This window comes from Cervus elaphus, chromosome 14 (genome assembly GCF_910594005.1).
Source record: "Cervus elaphus chromosome 14, mCerEla1.1, whole genome shotgun sequence".
Classification (NCBI taxonomy): Eukaryota; Metazoa; Chordata; class Mammalia; order Artiodactyla; family Cervidae; genus Cervus; species Cervus elaphus.
The window spans coordinates 18,092,221-18,114,090 of NC_057828.1; the positions used below are offsets into that span (position 1 = coordinate 18,092,221).

General features: G+C 33.3%; 1 protein-coding gene across 3 annotated transcripts in view; it reads left to right on the plus strand.

Moving 5' to 3' along the window:
• BRINP3 (BMP/retinoic acid inducible neural specific 3) overlaps positions 1 to 21,870 on the plus strand; it is a 454,878-nt gene that overhangs the window by 290,748 nt on the left and 142,260 nt on the right. For all 3 annotated transcript variants that reach the window (XM_043924282.1, XM_043924284.1, XM_043924283.1), the window contains exons 5-6: positions 4,732 to 4,837; positions 13,288 to 13,524. In XM_043924282.1, the coding sequence (XP_043780217.1) occupies positions 4,732 to 4,837; positions 13,288 to 13,524 (343 nt within the window). The remainder of the gene's footprint in view (positions 1 to 4,731; positions 4,838 to 13,287; positions 13,525 to 21,870) is intronic.

Sequence of the window (21,870 nt, forward strand, 5' to 3'; positions counted from 1 at the left end):
TATAGTGCCTCCGCCTTTCAATAGCAAATACTTACACACACTTTACACTTGCTATGCAATCCTTACTGTCCTCCAGGCCCATGATAAGCACATAGCATTGGTTATCTCATTTTTCTTCACAGACTCTTCAGACTGTAAGAAAATTTTAACTATTTCACTGGACAGAAACTTGAAACTTAGATCTAGTAAGTGGTGGAGTTCTAATGATGACCAGAAATATTTTAAAGATATAATGTGATAACTTTATTAATAAAACAACAGACTCTCTAATAATACTATTTTCCTTTAAGAATGTGATGTGGTTTTTGTTTGATTACTCTTCTTTAGTTCCACCTTTTTTTTTTAATCATTGTTTTAACTTTTTTCTATTCTTTTTTTTTTCTTCAGATTCAAGCAAATCTAATTCTTATTGAATTAATTTTATAAATCCAATGCATTTTTGTCACGTGGTGCTGATATTACTTTTAGAATATGTAAAACCCAAAAAATGATCAAAAATAGCAAAGCCTGCTTATTTCCGAATGAATTATTGATGCCATTTTAATTTTAACCTAAATAAAGTTGAATTTATATTATTATTTATATAATTCCAAGTCATCCCTTTTAATAAGAAAGTTATTTATTTTCTTTTATTCTCTGTAAAATTCTCTGATTGTGAAAATGATAGATGGTGGTTTAATGAAACAAAATAGAAACAATATAGGAAAAGCTGAAATGAAAACACAGTCATATTTTTCATTTAATACTTTTAATATCCTCTCTGAATATTAACGACATATTTAAAAACAGTTTACACCAGTTGTCAATTAGAGAAGAGCACATTTGTTACAGTGTGAAGACAAATTTTTGCTAAATATCAGTACATTTTGAAAAGTTTTGATTTTGCGTTTTACAGCTGGCCAAGTCATAGTTTTTGTTCTTGTACACACCACACCCCTCTTCAGCTTCCCAGCCCCTTAATTTTCCTCATGATATTCAGATAAAACCACAAATCAATGTAACACCTCAGAAAGGGTATCATTTTTGTGTCCTAAAATCTATTTTCCTTTGTTTCAGCATCCTCTCACCAAGAGATAATTGATTAAAAGAAAAACATGTTTTTTTACTCTGCATGTCATTTCTAAAAACACTGAAGGCTATCAGTATTGGGTTATTGTTAGTCTTCATCATTTTTATGTTTAGCTATTGAATAGCTCTTCCTTTGTTACATTACATATGGAGACCTCTAAGTCAGATGCTCATCCACCAGCTCATAAACAAGAGTTGAAATAATTTGTGGCACAACTACATAATTCATTTTTGGTAGAGTTAGCATATTTATACAAATGTTTATACATTAAGTTAGCTTTTATTACTTTCTTTTCATTTTTATTCCTTTCGTTAGTATTGAAAATATAAAATATTATAGACACATTTGTTAGTATTGACATGTAGGGTTCTTAAAATATAATACAATTGGAAAAATAGATTTGCATCATTGAACATGCTAAAGTTTTTTAACTTTATATTAAATCAAACAATGATTAGTGAAGCCAGTTATGAATAATAAAATATAAAATAAAATTATAAATAGGAATATGCAGTATTATTATTATTATTATTATATACTCTAGAGGTGCAGGAATAAAATGATCAATAGAAATAGAGGTAGTATCTGGGAAATCCCATGGACAGAGAAGCCTGGCAGGCTACCATCCATGGGGTCACAAAGAGTCAGAAATGACTGAGCAACTGAACACGCATACACAGATATTCAAATATTCTGAAAATTTGTGAGACTTATTTAAATCCCCTGTATTTATTCTCAAGAACATAGTAATTGAATAGGAATTGTCTGTAATGAGATAAAATAATCCTATTTATCCTCTTTCAACAGTTAACTGTCTAGGAGATTACATACCAGTTTCTAAGATCTCATGTCAATGAGAATATTTATTTAGAAAGCGTCATTAAAATGGCAATATTGGAGTTTGTTTGTATTAATGTGGTATGTATTTTTGTGTGCGTGTGTTGGGGGAGATAGTTAAACTATCTGATGGAACAAGATGAAGATTTATATTATCTCAAATTCTAAATGGTCTTCCCAGGTGGCCCAGTGATAAAGAATTAGCCTGCCAGTGCAGGAGATGAGTTTGATTCCTTGATTGGGAAGATCCCCTGGAGAAGGAAATGGTAACCTAGTCCAGTATTCTTGCCTGGGAAATCCCAGAGACAGAAGATTCTCCTGTTATTCTTTGTTATGAATCATTTATATTTAATGTTAATTACACACACACACATACATATGTACATGACTGTATGTGACACATCAACATCGGAAATGATTCTCCTGAACAAAATAAGGAATATTCAATGCCACCACTGGAGAGGAGCAGTAGATGAGAACACAAGTTTATGTGGTGTTAGAGAAAGAGTAAACCACGTCCCCAATGGTTGCTGTGTGCTCATAGCCAATCTGGGTTATTCTAAAGGACTTGCTGTTTAGAAAATGTGACAGAATTTTCATGATACAATTATATATCCTCTCCATGCACCTGAGATGATGTGTCCATCGCTGCCCTGTCTTTGACTATCACCTATGTGTTTTTGACTCCCCAAATAGTAATTCCATGTTTGAAATAGCTTCCAAGAAACATACCACATTGTCACTTCTTTTATTGGATCTTTTCAACTAAGAGTGTTGTTCAAGTCAGAGTCAAAATGGTCAAAATCAGGCTTCCTCACATGCTCTTCACAATGGAGTTTCTTTGCCTTATATTTGAATGTTATCATTTAGTCTAGAAACTTCATTCTCAATGTTTCATAATCTTATTAGCTCTAGTTTTTCAAAAGCCATCTTCTTCAGATAAATCACATTGCCACTAATCCACTCAGGCCTTCTTTATCATAATAATGGCATTAATGTCTTCCTAGGTTTGGGTTTCCCCTCACACTGTCCTCTTGTCTTTGTCTTAATATTAATACCTGTGGGTTTACACAAGAGCATGATATGTTCTGCAAATACTTCACTAAACAAATAAGCAATATCCCCTGTGCTTGGTAGAATTTGCATTCTAATGAGAGGTGTTGACAATAATCATGATAAATGAGTAAATTATACAGCATGTTATAAGCTGAAAACTACTATGGAAAAGATAGACCAAGGTAAGGAGCAGAGGAAATAATAGTTGGAAGAAGGAAATGTGGGAAGCTATGTCATGAGACCCTGAGGCTAGGAAAGATTGAAGGCAGGAGGAGAAGGGGACAACAGAGGATGAGATGGTTGGATGGCATCATCGACTCAATGGACATGGGTTTGGGTAAACTCTGGGAGCTGGTGATGGACAGGGAGGCCTGGAGTGCTGCGGTTCATGGGGTCGCAAAGAGTTGGACACGACTGAGCAACTAAACCGAACTGATGTTCATTTAACATTGGTTAGTCCAAGTGATCGGAGAGAGATACATTTGAGTAGAAATGAAGAAAGTGAAGGAATGAGTTTAGAAATATTTTGAGGAAGAGCATTTCAGGAACAGCAAGTCAAAAATTATGAGACAGAAGAATAGCTAGCATGTTTTGGGAACAGCAAAGAAGCCATTGTGCTTGGGATGGAGTAAATGAGGAAAAGAGGGAAAGAGATGAGTTAGAGAGGTGTCAGGAAGCTTGAAAATAGAGCATCTTTTTAGTCATACCAAGGAGCTCTGGCTTTTACCCTGAGCGAGGTGGGAAGCCATTGTGTGGCTGTGAACTGTGAAATAAAATGAGATCAACAATGTTTTGCAAACCTTTCTGGTTGTTAAGAGTATCTTTTTAAACCCCCCCAAATGATTATAATACTTCTCTGCTTTAAAATATGTTTGTATTTTTTTTTTTAAATCCTCAGGATAAATTTCCAGTCAGATGTAATCACTCAAACATCTCATCTGATACTATTCATCCCAAATACCCATGGGGAGAACAAAATCTCTCTATAATATGTGATTCCATAATTAAGTGCTAAGGCTGGACTCTGCAAACCATAACTTTATAGAAATGGTGAAGTAATACAAGTGGGAATCATTAGGGACTACTTTGTGTAGGTGTTTGAACACAAGGTCAATCTTGAGGATAAAAAAAATCAATTTATCTAAAAGGAGAAAGGTGGGATAAGGTGAAGGATGTTGTATAAGCAAAGGCAGAGAATTAACAAAGTCTAACTGGACGGCAAGATTGCCTGCCTCCTGGGAGAAGAGGGGCAGATGGAGGCCAAGCAGAAGAGTTTAAATATTGATACCAGCATAAAAGAGTAGGAAATTGCAGATTTTTAAGTAGAAAAATGAAATAATAAAATCAGTCTTTAGACAGTAGCCTGGAAGATGGTTTTGATTTATTGATGAGAGATGAACAAAGAAGAAACTAGTCTCATATGAGTCAAAACTTGCTCTCTACCTAAAGGAGCATGCTCTGTCATATCTTGGTAAATTCAGTCTTGGTAAATTCGGAAACCTTATATGAGTGATGTTGTTGACTAAAGAGGGCTTCCATTATTTTCTCTGAAGATTGATGCATGGGCAAAGGGAAGGAAATGGAATTGAAGATAAAGGCAACATTTGTCTTCTTTCTGCTTAGGTGTATTGTTGATGTGTATCAGATCCTAGACCTTTTAGTGATGTTTACTGTCCAATGTATGTGTGTGTGACAACTATTAATAGATTGGATGGCAAGAACATGGTAAAGTCTGGTACATATAATAAAGTTGATGTTTTGTTCTTCAGGTAACAGAAACAAGGACGGGTCCTCTTGGCTGCAGTAACTATGACAACCTAGATTCTGTCAGTTCTGTTCTGGTTCAGAGTCCTGAGAATAAGATTCAGTTGCAAGGTATGTAGGTGAAATTTCATTAATTCTCTATGAGCCTGAATGACAGTTATCCAGTTGTGATTTCTTTCTTCTTCTTCTTTTTTTTTAAAATAAGCTGTATGTTCAGTATTGCTGCTGCTGCAAAGTCTCTTCAGTCGTGTATTAGGCTTTTAAAATTCTTATAAAAGGCTCCTAATCTTTAACTGATATAAACATTCTAGACCAGATGAAGAGAATGTCAAAATTCACTTTGCTTTTTAAATTAAATAATTGATAACAATTGAAAATGCATTGTGATAATATTTTTGTTCCGCACAGTAATCATTGTCTCAATAAGGAGCAGTTTTCCTTAGCTTTCCTTGAGCTTTAACTGTTTCCTCATATGAAAGTGGAAGTTGCTCAGTCGTGTTGGACTCTTTGCAACTCCATGGACTGGAATTCTCTAGGCCAGAATACTGGAGTGGGTAGCCTTTCCCTTCTCCAGGGGATCTTCCCAACCCAGGGATCGAACAAAAGTCTCCCGCCTTGCAGGAGGATTCTTTACCAGCTGAGCCACAGGGGAAGCCCTTTCTCTTCATAGATTCTGATAAAATTGTAACCATATTTAAGCATACTGTAATGTGAAACTTTGACATTTTAAGCATAGCTTAATATGATAGTTAAGGCTGTCTTTCTCTTCTGACAAATAGACATATTCTTAAGAGTATATTAACAAAATATTTATACTTGCATTATTTCTTTTATAAAGATAAATTCTGTGATAATAGTAATAATTTATCGTCTTCTATTACTATACTTTGTGAAATCATTCAACAGAGAACCTTTTAAAACCATAATTTTATTTTATTCCCTAAATGTTTAAGCATGTGTATATCACTCATTCATACAGATAGGGAAAGGTTATGTATCCACATGTTTAAACATGTACTAGCTGAATAAGCTCAAAAATACCTTTTTGATGACACATAATCTAAATTTAATTCACTGATCAAAAGGGTAATTTTGAGTTGATTTTCTCTAGTCTACCTTCTTTAATTGCTTAAGTTAGAGCTATATTTGCATTATTCAGTTTTACATAAAAATGTTTAAAATTTCATAAATTTGTGGGATTTTTCCTCAATTTTTCCATCTAAAAATTTAAAGGCATCAGGTTATTTAAATTTAACTTAAGTAATAAATAGATTTCATTCAATTTGAATTGTACAAAGTTACAGAGAAAGTGCTTAAATTTTTAAACTCTAAATGCTATCCAAGTTATTATTGTCAATTTTAGCTTTAAAGTTATTGAAATATTTTCTCTAATTTAAATAGAAGCATAATCTCTCACTATTACCTATAATTCTCTACTATTCACCCCTTTTTAAAATGTATTGACTTTCCATCAGAGTATTAATTTTACTAGAGAAAGACAAGCAAATTTTATGTCAAGTATGTTTATTTCAGTTGATCCAATTTTATTTATTAACACTATTGATTTTTACTCTTTGTGAATCACTGTGTTCAGCATTAAGAATATAATATTTAAACACAAAACTTCTGCCTCCTATCACCCTTGGAAAAAAACCAGCACAAGGAATAAATGAAGTGACATACCCATTTTGTGTAACTATTTTTTCTGTTCCCTTCAATTTATGTAAGGCAGAAACCTGCATCTCTTTCACCTTTTACTACTTGATAGGACTAGTTACAACTATATTTGTACCACAATGCACAAAGACTCTTGCAAAGATAATACTGTGAAAATCAATATCAAGACCCTCAATATCCCATGTACTCTTTCTTTCTTAAATTTCATCTGTACTTACTAGTATCATGTTGATTCACCTATTCATTCTCATCTTTAATATATATTAAATGTATTATTTATGTGTTATATATATATAAATAATATATAACAAAAAATAGTAGCCCTTCTCCACTAAAAAGAAAAAAAGGAATGCAAAACATTCACCAGTTCCAGAATGTTACCATGATACATCACTTTGAAAAGTATTTATAAAACCCTGGGTCACTATATGTGCAATTGCAAAAACTGATGTTTCAGAAGAATCTTTTATTAAAGTACTACTGTAGGTCTTTGCGTCTTTCATCGTTAGCTGGTTTTATGGGTAGATGTGCATAGGTATGGATGACGTGTGTGTGTGTGTGTGTGTGTGTGTGTGTGTGTGTGTGAGAGAGAGAGAGAGGCCTTGTGTTTTGCTTGTAAGCGTGAGATGAAGCACTAGAATTAGTACTTGGTCCACTTGGAGATATCGAGTTCAGCTCTACTATTGACCTTCTTCTTCTGAAGCTCTGGTCTTATAGAAGAAAAAGAATTGTTCCTGAAGTAGAATTTTATCAAAGCAATGAAAGCATCAATAAGAATTACTGAGGTACAGCATTAGGCAAAAAATTCAAAACGAATTCCATGACTTAACTATCTATATTAGAATTGACATTCATAAATGAGCTGTCAGAGATATGCATTGCAAATTAGCACATTGATTTTGACTGAAAACAAATGAAATCAAATGTTTCCTGGCAGCGAGTAAGCTGGATTTATCTGCTAACTGTTTGTCTGGCTTTGTCAATCAGGTTTCAGAGCAGACACATTTTTTTTTTTAATTGAAAGATCCATATCTACTACTCTGAAGTACTGATGAAAATACATTTAATACACATGACAAAATGTAATTCATAGGAAGTATTAGCAAATACATACTGAAATGAATGATATTCCAATTTTTCAACCCACTTAAGAATTTAACATATCAAACAAGGTACATTTGCATGAAAGGGTAACAGAAGTAATTCAAAGTTATTATATTTTGGTAGTAATATTTGGTAAAGTTCCCAGAAAGTGAATGACCCATGTGATTAGGTAACAAATACTTTTCCACATCAGTTGGTTCCTAACGCTTTATTTCAGCAAAATTGGCACAAGATTGTGTTATCAAATAGATAATATATGGAGCACTAGGCAATTATATTGCTTATAAAACTAACCTGTTTCCTATTTTTTAATCTATTGATATGTTGGAACACATTTTCTTAGAGCTTGATGGTGGTTAAGTCACTAAGTCATGTCCGACTCTTGCAGCCCCATGATATAGCTCACCAGTCTTCTCTGTCCATGGGATTCTCCAGGCAAGAATACTGGAGTGAGTTGTCATTTCCTTTTCCAGGGTTCTTAGAGCTTACATATATAAAAATTAAAAGAAGGCAAATAATTTAATTTGAAATAATTCATATTAATTTATATTTCTAGAAAAATCCCACAGTAATTAACAAAGCTCTATCAATTCATTAAATCATGAGTTTTCAAGGAGCAGATAACATTTATCTTTAAAAGTTATTTATCAATACTTGTAATACATATAACTATTTAATTGTATATTATCAGTGATTATAATAATTCAAATCATAGTGATTTTTAAAATTATTTTCATTATGAAAAAACTATATTTTATGTAATCCATGCTACAAACTTTTGTATTATTTATAATTTTCAGAAAAACATATATACATTTTCAACCATTGATTTTTATAGTAGAGACATGATTGTGATTAAAGAAAGATGTTTAGTAATAAAATATAGTATATTAGTACAAAAACTTGTAGGACAGTGAAATGAAATGGTGATTTCAAGGAGAGAACATACACACACACACAACACATACACACACACATACAGTTTGCTCATTTGTTCTTTTTAAAGGAGAATGTTGATGCCAGATTACTGGGATTAGATTCCATCAGTACATACAGATATGTGATGAAATATTTTTATTTTAAGATACTTATAAGAGATTACCTACTTTTGATCTATTTAATGTATGATAAAAAATTTAGATGTCAACTTCACCACATTCAAGAGAGTCCTTAGTTTTTCACACTCTTCATATTCCTTTAGGTAGCACATGAGCTATTTTTTGTTCAGTCACTCAGTTGTGTCTATCTCTTTGGACCCCATGGACTGCAGCATGCTGGGATTCCCTGTCCTTCACCATCTCCCAGAGCTTGCTCAAACTCATGCCCGTGAGACATGAGCTATACTGCACTGAAGATCTCTGGTCAGCTGATCATTTTCACAGTTGTCTGTCTTGCTAGACTTTATGTTTGTATGATGCAAATTAGAACTTTATTCATCTCTCAAGAATTTATTAAAATCTTAAATTTTTATTCACCAAATATTGCTTCTTTCTTTCTCTACTCTCATCATGAAGTTCCAATTAACTGTGTTATTAGATAATTTAGTCATGACCTATGTGTCTTTTCTCTTGGAAGAAAAGTTATGACCAACCTAGACAGCATATTAAAAACTGGAGACAATACTTTGCCAACAAAGGTCTGTCTAGCCAAAGCCATGGTTTTTCCAGTAGTCATGTGTGGATGTGAGAGTTGGTCTATAAAGAAATCTGAGCGCCGAAGAATTGATGCTTTTGAACTGTGGTGTTGGAGAAGACTCTTGAGAGTCCCTTGGACTGCAAGGAGATCCAACCAGTCAATCCTAAAAAGGAAATCAGTCTTGAGTATTCACTGGAAGGACTGATGCGGAAGCTGAAACTCCAATATTTTGGCCACCTGAAGCGAAGAACTGACTCCTTGGAAAAGACACTGATGCTGGGAAAGATTGAAGGCAGGAGGAGAAGGGGATGACAGAGGATGAGATGGTTGTGTGGCATCACCGACTCAATGGACCTGAGTTTGAGTGGACTCTGGGAGTTGATGGACAGGGAGGCCTGGTGTGCTGCAGTCCCTGGGGTCACAAAGAGTCGCACACGACTGAGCACTGAACTATGTCCTTTCTGCTGTTTTCTGTTCTTTATATCCATTTGCCATTTTATTATTCTGTGTTCAATATTTTTTATGACATATACCAATTTGTTGTTTATCTCTTCAGCTGTGTCTAGTCTGCTATTAAATCTATTATTGGTAACTCCTATATGTGTGTGTGCATGTGTTTGTATGTATATATGTATATATATATTTTATTTGCAGAATTTCCATTTGATTATAATTTTTAGTTTCCAGTTCTTTGTCAAAATTGTCTACTGTGTTTGTTTAATTCTTTATTGGGTGACTGAAATTAATTTATAGTTCATTTTGATAAACTATTCTTTCTTATTTATATGCTCATTATTTTTATTAAATTTTGATGCTGTGCTTTATAAAAATAGTTTAAAATTCTTGATATTTTCTTTCTCCAGAGAAGGTTTACTTTTATTTACAGTAGCATTTCAATCCATTTTAATTGACTTGTTTGAAAGTATGCTTAAACCTATGAAATCTAATTTTTTGTTTAATTACTGCTTGAGTATATAACCCTAACAAATCTGGAGAAATTTACTATCTTTATCATGACTGGCTCTAAATTTCAATTTTTGGTTTGCTAACTGGACAAAAGTCTAAGACAAAAGCTATGTGGTTCACACCTCAGGGATCCTTTTCTTGTCATGGTAGTTCTAGACATCCTCACTTTTATTGGACTTTGCATCCTTTTGAACAGATTTTTAGAAGTTGAATTATAGTTTATTTACAATGTCATGTTAGTTTCAAGTGTACAGCAAAGTGATTTTGTGCCATATATATATATATATATATATATATATATATATATATATACATATATATATATATAAGAATATCTCTGCACATACTTTTTAGATTGTTTTGCATTATAAGATATTGACTAATAGTTCCCTGCACTATATAGTATAAACAGATTATTTTAATATGCCTTCTATATTTTCTAGTTGTTCCTAGTGAGAAGTTTGGTTGGAAAAAACTGGTCGTCCAATACTGGACATGGTTATGTTTTACTGAGTGGGTTTTCAGCTTGTAACACTTGCCCTGTCTCACATGCTCACTTTCACAATATCCCCTAGGCTCAGAACTCTGCTTTGTCTCATAATCGAGGAGACTTTCTAATAATGGTTTCATCAGTATTTTTACTCTGTTGTTTCTGTACATTAACAAAATGTCTATAGGACAGCCCTCCCAATCCTTCTGAGTTGTCTAAGGCAGTCCAAGTTTTCTGTCTAGGTATTAATTATTGTTTACATTAATGATCTAGTTGTAAAGTTAAATAGTTTTGAGCGGTCTGACTATAAACCTCTTTTGCAAAAAAATTGTTATTTTTAGCATGGTTTTATAGAATATCAGTTTCCTTTCTTTCGACTGATAGATAGATATAAAGCAGAGATAACATGCAACAGAAATCCTTGTATGTCTAAAGCTAAACTCATCATTTTCTGCCAGCAGGCTTTCCTTCTCAAGTTACTTTTCCAGCCTTTTCTGTTTCTGCAAAGGCGCTATCATTTTTACTGATTAAAAATTATACTATAACTACTTGGTTTATGACATTTTAAGTGTTACATAAATTCTTTGATTTTCTTTCAATTTTGATTTTTTTTAATTGAGATAATCAGGTTCCATATATCTTGTCCAAAGTCCTGAGTCTCATTAACAGAGACTCTGACTTAGCCAGTTTATAACACTGGATATCAATATTTGCAGATATTAGATATTTCTGAAGTATACAGTCATTTGATGACCTACAGGACTAGACATTTAAGAATATATCTAGCTTTATCATTTTACTCCTCCAAGTCATTTGACATATTTCACCTGCCTTACATCATATAAAGTATTGTCTAGTAGATCCCATTCTTCTTCTGTCTCCTAAAAAATTACCCTGGATTTATTTTTCTAAGCACTCATCGCATTCTCATAGTGCATGTGAATTAAAACAATATTACTAATTGCTATTAAAAAAAATGTTCCATAGTTCATGTGTGATATTGCTAATATAGTATCCCATGCCCCGCCCCCGCAAATCTCTTAAAGTTGAAAAGTATCCATGTATCAAATAATGTTCCAGTCTACCTTTTAATGAAAGGTTTTATTAATCTTATTAACCTAATGTGGTTGCTTTACCAATTAATAATACCTAGTGAAATATATGTAGCCTGACTCTAGTACTTATTAAGTACTATTGTATAATATCATTGTATACTTCTAATATTATATATTATATTGCCTCTTCTACTAAGTATATTGCAAATGCCTTTAGGGCAAGAATTGGTCATCTTCATATTGTACTTTCCCTAGAAAGTCTCTTCTAAATGGAAGGCATTCAATAATTATTTGAGGTGAAATAAAAATGAATAATAAAGTAATAAATATGTGTTGAGTACTTTTCCGGACCAATCTGTGGTAGAATTAGTCTGAAAGAATGAGATGAGTACAATTGTCAGACTTTTAAAAGATAGACTTTTTCCCCTAAATGTTAATTCATGATTTTAGTTAAATTAGCCTTGTAGATAATGATTGTATCAAAAAAAAATGTGTTTTTGTTTTGTTTGTTTTTTTGTTAGAAAGGAAGCATGTAAAAGAGGTAAAAATCAAATTTTGTGGTAAATAGCTGTGAGGTATTGAATAAATTTTCCTCTACTTTTATGTTTATTTTTACCTACTGATTATATTGAATATTTACCTTTTTGATTAGATTTTTGTAGCAAATGCTTAAATGTAAAACTAGTAGAGATCCCTAAATATTTTTGATAGCCTTATTTTTATTCTTGATATATTCTTAAGAATTAGTAACTTAACTTGCATGTGGAAAAGAAGTAAACTGTATCACTATGACTGATGAGGAATAATCAGTGAAACAACTCAGTCTCTCTGATGACTTTCCTGTAGTCAATTGAAGTGATCATTTGAAAAACATACTCATATAAAGTTGTGTGTTTTAATGACATCAGATACAGCAACATTTCATAACACTTTTGCCAATGTAGCAAATAATATCTAAGTAGAGATGAGCTGGTAGTTTGAAGGTAGAATAAAAATATTGAAAGTATTTGAAAATAAGTGGAAAAGAAATGCATACACCTCATTTCAAAATATATAAAGGTAGGTTCTATCTACATTACATAAAAGTAATCAAATGTTCCGATCAATAAATTCAAGTAGCCAATCAAATCAATTTAAAAAACAAAATCAGATAGTCTGAGATATTAAATGCTTTATAATTTCCCAGATTCTTTTTTTTTTTTGACAGAATTTTCAATTTATTTTTAAAAATCTAATCCAACAGTAGAAAACACATTAAAAAATGCTTTTTGTTCTAATCATTTAAATTCCTCAAGCTTGGTGTTTGGATTTTTTTTTCTTTTTTTTTTTTTATTTATTTTTCTTAGTTGGAGGCTAATTACTTTACAATATTGTAGTGGTTTTTGCCATACATTGACATGAATCAGCCATGGATTTGCATGTGTTGAACAGTGCTTGGAGCTAGTATATGTTGAAAAACATGATAAACATTTGCAAATTTTTCAGAATTCAATAACTTTCTAATGATCATATTAAAATATGCATAAATCTATAACTTAATATGCTACATTTTTGACATTTTCTGAATATTGTAATTATGTATTATACTTTGGCCTTTATCAAAATGAATTTCCTTTTTTGGTTTGTTCTTTAAGGGCTGCAAGTCCTACTTCCAGACTACCTTCAGGAGCGTTTTGTACAAGCAGCTTTGAGCTATATTGCTTGCAACTCAGAGGGAGAGTTTATCTGCAAGGACAATGACTGCTGGTGTCATTGTGGCCCCAGGTTCCCAGAATGCAACTGCCCTTCCATGGATATCCAAGCCATGGAAGAGAATCTTCTTCGCATAACTGAAACCTGGAAAGCCTACAACATTGACTTTGAGGAATCAGGTAAGACATATATTTTTATCTAACACTTCTAAAATCCACCAAAAAAATGTTATATTGAAGAGACAATTTTGCCCTTTTGGAAGAAACTATTACATCCTTGGAAGGAATTTATTCAGTTTGTTCTCATTCTTTGGCTGTGGATATTGCTTTTATTGTTGGTTATTCAGTATTTTACTGAAACCCTATGTGGTACTTTTTGTATGCTATGTACTGTGGTACTAGAACCTAGCCCTCTCTTGAGCTGACATATTAGTCATTTGATAAGATCCTTGCTTTTTTCAATATAAGAATTTAAACTATGGACTGAAAAAAGTGCACAGTCAGGACATTGAGAATTATGTAATTATGCTTTATTTGGTGGATTTTCTGAGCTCTTCAAGAGCTCTGAAGAGACAGAACTCTCCAGTCACTCTGAGGGATGGCCCCAAGAGGTAAGGCAGGAGCCAGGATTATAGCATTTTTGGAACAAGGACCAGGTAGTTGGAACATCAAAAGATACTGTTGATTAAGGGAAACCAGACATCTCAAGTTAAGGAATTTTCTGCTTTTCTGTGTACTGTGGTTGTTTAGTATCTAAGTTGTGTCCGACTCTTTTGTGACCCCGTAGACCCTGGACTATGGCTCATCAGGTTCCTCTGTCCATAGGATTTTTCAGGCAAGAATACTGGAGTGCATTGCCATTTCCTTCTCTATTTCAATGTAAGAGAAGATGAAAAGTCAAGGCTGATGGAAGTCTTTCCTGCCTTATGCACTTCAGCCTTCTGGGGCCAGTATCCTCTGCTTTTCCTGGGTCACCTTGGCGACCTGGCAGGGTTGCTGCAGAGTCTGAGAGGTTGATGGCATCCTGCTGCCGTCTTGCATTCCCGCAGGGCTCATGTTGGGGCAGCTGCGGTGGCTCAAAGTCCAGACTCTGCTTAATTCTAGACAGTTCTTCCTTTTTATATAAGGAGAAATATTACTAAAATTGAGTAGGATAATTTATTATACACCATTTTTATTTATACATATATATATGTATATATATATATACACACACAAAATATGCATTTATAAACTCTTCCTAGGTCTATTACCTTCCATTTTATTTTACAATTTTGTGGTTCTACTATGCAAAATGATGAGGGCTTGTTGAAATCATCTATGGTGTTTTTCTTGTCTGATATTAAGCTGTGGGCTTGTCATATATGGCCTTTATTATGATGAGATATGTTCCTTCTATGCTTAGATTCATGGTTTTTATTGTGAACATATATTAAATTTCATTGTCATTGTTTTAAGTGAGTTCAGTTAAATGAAACACTGGCAAAATTATAACTTTCAGGAACATAAACCTGACCTCTTGGCAATTAAAACCTCTTTGCCAATTTAAAAGTTAGTCATGTCCAACACTTTTGACTAAATGCTACATAATTATACTTACCATACTCTGAGGATTTTTATTAGTCTGTTAACAAAAATGATCATCATATGTTGTTATCATCATTTTTCATTTCAAGTTGAGGCACTCAACTTTTTATTAAAGTTCATTGCTTTATGAAATGAAGGCCATTACAGGTAACATAGTCTATTCTATAAGTAACAATATGGGAAACACAAGTATGCACTCATAAAAATTCAGAAATGGCAGAAATAAACTCCATAGACATTACTAGATAAAAGCTTATTTAAATTTGGCTTAACAAAAATAAACAAATGGGACCTAATGAAACTTAAAAGCTTTTGCATAACAAAGGAAACTATAAGCAAGGTGAAAAGACAGCCTTCAGAATGGGAGAAAATAATAGCAAATGAAGAAACAGACAAAGGGTTAATCTCAAAAATATACAAGCAACTCCTGAGGCTCAATTCCAGAAAAACAAATGATCCAATCAAAAAATGAGCCAAAGATCTAAAGAGACATTTCTCCAAAACAGACATACAGATGGCTAACAAACACATGAAAAGATGCTCAACATCACTCATTATCAGAGAAATGCAAATCAAAACCTCAGCGAGGTACCATTACACGCCAGTCAGAATGGCTGCTATCCAAAAGTCTACAAGCAATAAATGCTGGAGAGGGTGTGGAGAAAAGGGAACCCTCTTACACGGTTGGTGGGAATGCAAACTAGTACAGCCGCTATGGAGAACAGTGTGGAGATTTCTTAAAAAACTGGAAATAGAACTGCCATGTGACCCAGCAATCCCACTCCTGGGCATACACACTGAGGAAACCAGATCTGAAAGAGACACGTGTACCCCAATGTTCATCGCAGCACTGTTTATAATAGCCAGGACATGGAAGCAATCTAGATGCCCATCAGCAGACGAACGGATAAGGAAGCTGTGGTACATATACACAATGGAATATTACTCAGCTATTAAAAAGAATTCATTTGAATCAGTTCTAATGAGATGGATGAAACTGGAGCCCATTATACAGTGTGAAGTAAGCCAGAAAGATAAAGACCAATATGGTATACTAACACATATATATGGAATTTTAAAAGATGGTAACGATAACCCTATATGCAAAACAGAAAAAGAGACACAGATGTACAGAACAGACTTTGGGACTCTCTGGGAGAAGGTGAGGGTGGGATGTTCAGAGAGAACAACATTGAAACAAGTATACTATCAAGGGTGAAACAGACCACCAGCCCAGGTTGGATGCATGAGACAAGTGCTCAGGGCTGGTGCACTGGGAAGACCCAGAGGGATGGGATGGAGAGGGAGGCAGGAGGGGGGATCGGGATGGGGAACACATGTAAATCCATGGCTGATTCATGTCAGTGTATGGCAAATACCACTATAATATTGTAAAGTAATTATCCTCCAACTAATAAAAATAAATGGAGAAAAAATTTGGCTTAAAAATAAGTAGTAGAGTAAAAGTGCACATTCATGAGATTCCCCTAATGTGAAGAAAGTATAGAAAAATCCTTCTCTGGATTCTTCCTCACAAGGGGAACTCAGGGCCCATGAGAATAGTCCAGAAGAGAATCAGAGTTATTGGACTAAGAATGCCACCATAATTAAGCAGTTTCTTGACATTGTTGGAATGAATTTCTAAACTCAAATTCTTCCTGTTAGTTTTTCTATCGAACACTCATAAGTAATATATTAGAAACCTAATCTTATATTCAAGTAGAACCAACTGATGTTTAAAAATAATGATGAAATGCAACACTTTTAGATAAGCTATAATATAAATTAGTCTTCCTAGGGTTAAATTTAAAGAAAACAGCAAACCTCTGTCTACATATTACAGTGTATGGCATGTTAGGTCAGAGAATCCTAGGAGCCCCAAGTCTATAGCACTCACATCGGAATGCTACCCCTATTATTTTGCTTTGAAAGAATATTTTAGAAAATCACCAAGTGAAAACTGGGGGGTTTGTTTCAGGTGAAATATTGTAGATTGAAGTAGGCCAATACATCTGTTGATAGTAACTAAAAGTTGAATAATTTTTAAAATTATACATTTAAATATATAACAGATCATAAAAGTCACAACTGCATGGACTAAAATTCCTGGCACAAGATATACACTTAGGATTCATAACTTGTTCTTTTTATTTCTTTCTACTTGGCTGCCTTTCTGTCTTTCTTTCCTTCTTTCTTTCCTTTTTATTCATTAATTTATTTACCTATCTGAACAGAGGCTGAGGACTCATCATTTTGCCAAGCAGAATGGCTGATGAACGAAACAGAAACCAGCAAAGCTTCTAATAGAAGGTTGTGGAGAGTAGAATTACAAAATTTTAGACTCAATAGGCCTAAAGAAGTTTAATTTACCACAAGTTATTTACTGAATTTCAGATAGTGCTGGATGCTAAAGAAGTATTCAAAAATCTTTGCAAGCAGATGAAGTTTACCACAGACTTTCAAGTGCTTGAGGGATAAAAGCTCTCTAGAGGGAGGAGATTGAAAATAGAACAGGAAAGGATGGGATACTCCAGAGAGAATGAGGAAGTACCACTGTGTTTCTAGAACAGTTTTTCCTTAAAGCACATTTGTCAATTCAGGGCAGAGTATGAAACTGAAAATTTAGGACTAGCCCCTGGAAAATGCTGGTATTCCAGGACAGAGAAATCAGATGAAAATTTTGTGGTCACAATTGATCGAACTAAGAAAATTAGAGGCTTAAGGAGTTGTAAATATATGTCCAGAGCCCTCTTTAAGACATTTGCCTTAACCCGTGGCAGATGACTAAAGAGATAAACTGAAAACCTCTACATGATAGAATTGAACCTTTTTCGGTGTCATAGGCCTGAAGTAGCGTATGCTTACTAGGTCCCTAATGGAAAGCTCTGAAGCATCATGCCCTAAGAACAGGGAAGAGTCAGAGCTAGACTGAGTTTTATGTAAGCATAACCCAGCACAGATACAGCTCAAATCTTGATCCTAAAAAGGTTATCTTTAAAAGGTCAATGATATCTCTTGAGGAGAAAAAATGTTTTCTAAAACCTCTGCAGTCCTTTTTATTTAGGATGAACTGAAATCTCTAATTATCAGCATGTGAGTAGACCTTATGGCTAATATAAAACGGAAAAGAAACCAGACTTCCCACGTCATTCAGTGGTAAACAATCTGCCTTCCAATGCAGGAGATGAGGATTTGATCCCTCGGTTGGAAGAGCCCCTGGAGGAGGAAATGGCAACCTGCTCTGGTATTCTTGCCTAAAAAAACCCCATGGGCAGAGGAGTCTGCTGGGGTCACAAAGAGTCGGACATGATTAAGAGACTGAGCACACATGAACCTGCAAAAGATGTAAGATGATTCAGATATAGAAATTAGTAAGAGCAATTTTCACATAGTTATCATGAAAATGTTCAAAAAATGAAAGGAAAGGAAAGGTAAATTAGATGGAGTATTGCAGAAGTCACCCGAGATTTGGAATTTATGAAACAAACTAAAGGACATTCTAAAACATAAAAATTCAGTATCTGAAATCAATAACTCAAAGTTTTGTTCTAATAGGAATCTTGGCTTAGTGGATGACAGGATCAGTGAATATGGAGACAGGTAAATAAAATAGAAATGGCAAAATGGGATGAGTGGGGAAACCAACAACAAAATATTGGATAGATGCATGAGAAGCATGTGAGATATGCTTGAAAGGTCTAACATATTTTACAGTTTGAGACACAAGAAGAATGAAGGGGAAAATTGGATACACCTAGGGAAAAATGTAAAGGATGTAGATTTTTTTAAAAACTGAAAACCCAAATTCAACTCACAGATTCAAAAAGCACAATGAACACAAAGAAAAGTAAATTCAAGCAAAACCACAGTTAGGCATATCTGTTGAAAAAAAGAATAAAATTCTTCCAATGTAACTAGAGAAAAAAGAAAAACATTACTTTCATTGGACTAATAATAAGCCTGACTTATCAAAACAAAAACACAAACAGATTTTGGCATCTTTAAAGTGCTAAAAAATGACAATCTAGAATTATGTACCACTAAAAAAAATGAAGGTGAAAATAAAGATGTGTTCAGACAAGAAATGCTAATGGAAACTTGACCATGTGAAGGGGAAGAGGAATGCCAGAGATGACAAATGTATGTGAGAAAATATAAGTGAATATCACCTGTACAAAATAATAATTATGAGATAATGTGGAAATAAAATATATGTAAGATTTTAATGTATGACAATAGTGTAATAATGGATGGTAAGTGGGAAAGAGTTTCTAAGGATCCCAAGTTACTGGCATTGTTGAGGATGTGCTAAGAGATGTACTTTGCATTAGAGTGAAATAAATCAAGAATGATATCTGGAATATCTAATAAAATAAGGAAAATATTTGTAGCTAAGAAAATAAGATAAAATTTTTTGATCACCCTATAATAAGACAATAAAGGAGAAAACAGAAGAAAAATTATCTGGGTCAAATAGATAAATAGAGAAAGGTTTAGATTATCTAGATAGAAATCCAAAAGAAATATGTACATATTTGCAACAATGAATACCCAAAAAGGTACAAGAATGTTCACAGTAGCATTATGCTTAATAATCTTAAGGTGAAAACTACTAAATGTTCATCCACAAAGATAGAGTAAAAAATTGTTGTATATTTATACAATGGCATTCTATAAAACTGAGGGATAAGACTATCCATCCAGAATAATATGAATAACTCTCTCTAATATCAAATTGAAAAAAAACTGAAATATATACATATTTCAAAAAGAAATTGAAATGTGTGTGTGTGTGTGTGTGTGTGTGTTTGTGTGTGTGTGTGTTTGTGCTCAGTGGCTCAACCATGTCTGACTCTTTGCAACCCCATGGACTCTAGTCCACCAGGCTCCTCTGTCCATGGGATTTTCTAGGCAAGAATACTGAAGTGGGTTGCCATTTCTCAATGTGCAAATTTGAGCTGTGCTAGTCCAAATCAGGAATATGATGCCTTTCCTGGTGCAAGGGCTGAGGCAATGGATAAAGGTCCTCATGCCCTATCTAGTATTAAAAACTCAAGATTCTTTAATCCATGGTTGGCTACCATTGTATGTGGGTTTCTGAAAATTTTCTGGGTTTCTACTTATGTTCATGTTATTGTATTTATAGCATAATTTAATTGCAAATTTAAAAATAAAAATAAGAATTTTGACATCTAAACAATATAAAGAACATAATCTCAGAATAAGTGAATCAATATTTTAAAATTTTCCTACATAGTGTATGCCTAAATGGTAGTAATTTAGTCAAAATTTAGTCAGAATTATTCAATGTCCAGAGGTTTTGAACTACTAGTTTAAAGCTAATATTCTTAATACAATCAGATGCTTTAATCTTAACTCATATTTGGATTGCCCATCTTGAGTTTAAAACTGGACTCTTATCGTACTGGTTCACTTGTGTTGATATTGAGAAAACAATGATTTACAGGATAAATCTATTTTTTTTGCATGATATTTCTGAAACTGTCTATAATGTTGAAAATGTTTATATTTAATTATTTGTTTTAATTGGAGCCTAATGTATTTAGCTGATTCATATCTAATGGGAGGAGTGACCTTAGTTTGCTATAAATTTTCTGATCCTTCGTAGGTAGTGTGGAGGGTATTCGTTTATCAATTTCAACATATAGATAGCTAAAAATGAATCCCAAATTTTGTTACTATATTAGATCTTTAGTAAAAGATAACTTATTCAATCTTGGAACTAAATAACTGATAAAATATTCTGTTTTTACTGGATTTCTCTCAAAACTAGTGAAATCTGTGGATAACCACGTTTAATAGATTTTCAAAAGCTTTTTATTGAGAAATAAAACATTTTACCTCATAGAGATAAAGAAAATACAAGAAGTATGAGGCAGGTACTTAATTGGGAAAAGATTTCTAAATTGTTCCCACCTCCCACAGGCACCTTTAAGTTGACAGACTTTATTCTTGGTACTGTAAGGAAATGCACCAACTTATTTCATACTCCTACTGATTGGGAAAGCAGTGACATTGTGTCAAGGAAACTCTTTAGAAATTTTAGGTAAAATGCATAGTTATTTGTGTATATGTGTCTACAAGCCTAAAATTCAAATCAAGGTATATTCTAGGTAGACTATGCAAGTTAGAGTGGGATTTTAGGTTACTTTCAAACATTTAACTCAAATTAGCTTGTATGTTTTTTTTCATTTAAATTTAAAATGCAAATAACATATCTAAAAGTTATTTTGATTGAAGCTGAGGAAAAAAAAAATATTTGTACCTGTTTTGTTACCAAAACAGAATAATGTGTCTGCATTTAGGAAATGCTTTCTTAACTACAAATAGCATTAAGTGTAGAAGTGTGTAAATGAAAGTGCACATAGTAACCATGCAGAATGCAGATGTCAGTCATCACACATACAAAAAACCAAAATGTACTGCAAATTGTATCGGGTCAGGATAACTTGCAAATATCTTTCTGTTGTACGTGTTTTCTATTGCCACTGAGTAAAACTAAATCAGAGTAAAATCAGTGTTTTCTGTTATCACCATGAATAAAAGTATATCTGATTAGTATATAATGCTAAGCTCTTTTTTATTTGATTATGTATGATTTGTTTTGTTCTGTAAAATAGAGTCCTGGAAAATACACCTTTTATAGCCTGCAAATAAAAGCATCAGAAATTTCCAAAATAGAATGTATTTCTCTTTTCATATTTTGCCATCTGAGAGAAGTATTGGTTGAAATATTTATATTTTAAACAAATCTATCCATTCTCTACCTTTATATTTTGAGAAACAAATGAATGTTATTTAATAAGAAATAATGATGGCATATATGTAACACTGATTATAGCAAGGGAGAGTACATAGGGAAAGATACAGAGAAAAATAGAGGCAGAGAAAAAACCCTCACATGCACCCTCACAGTCA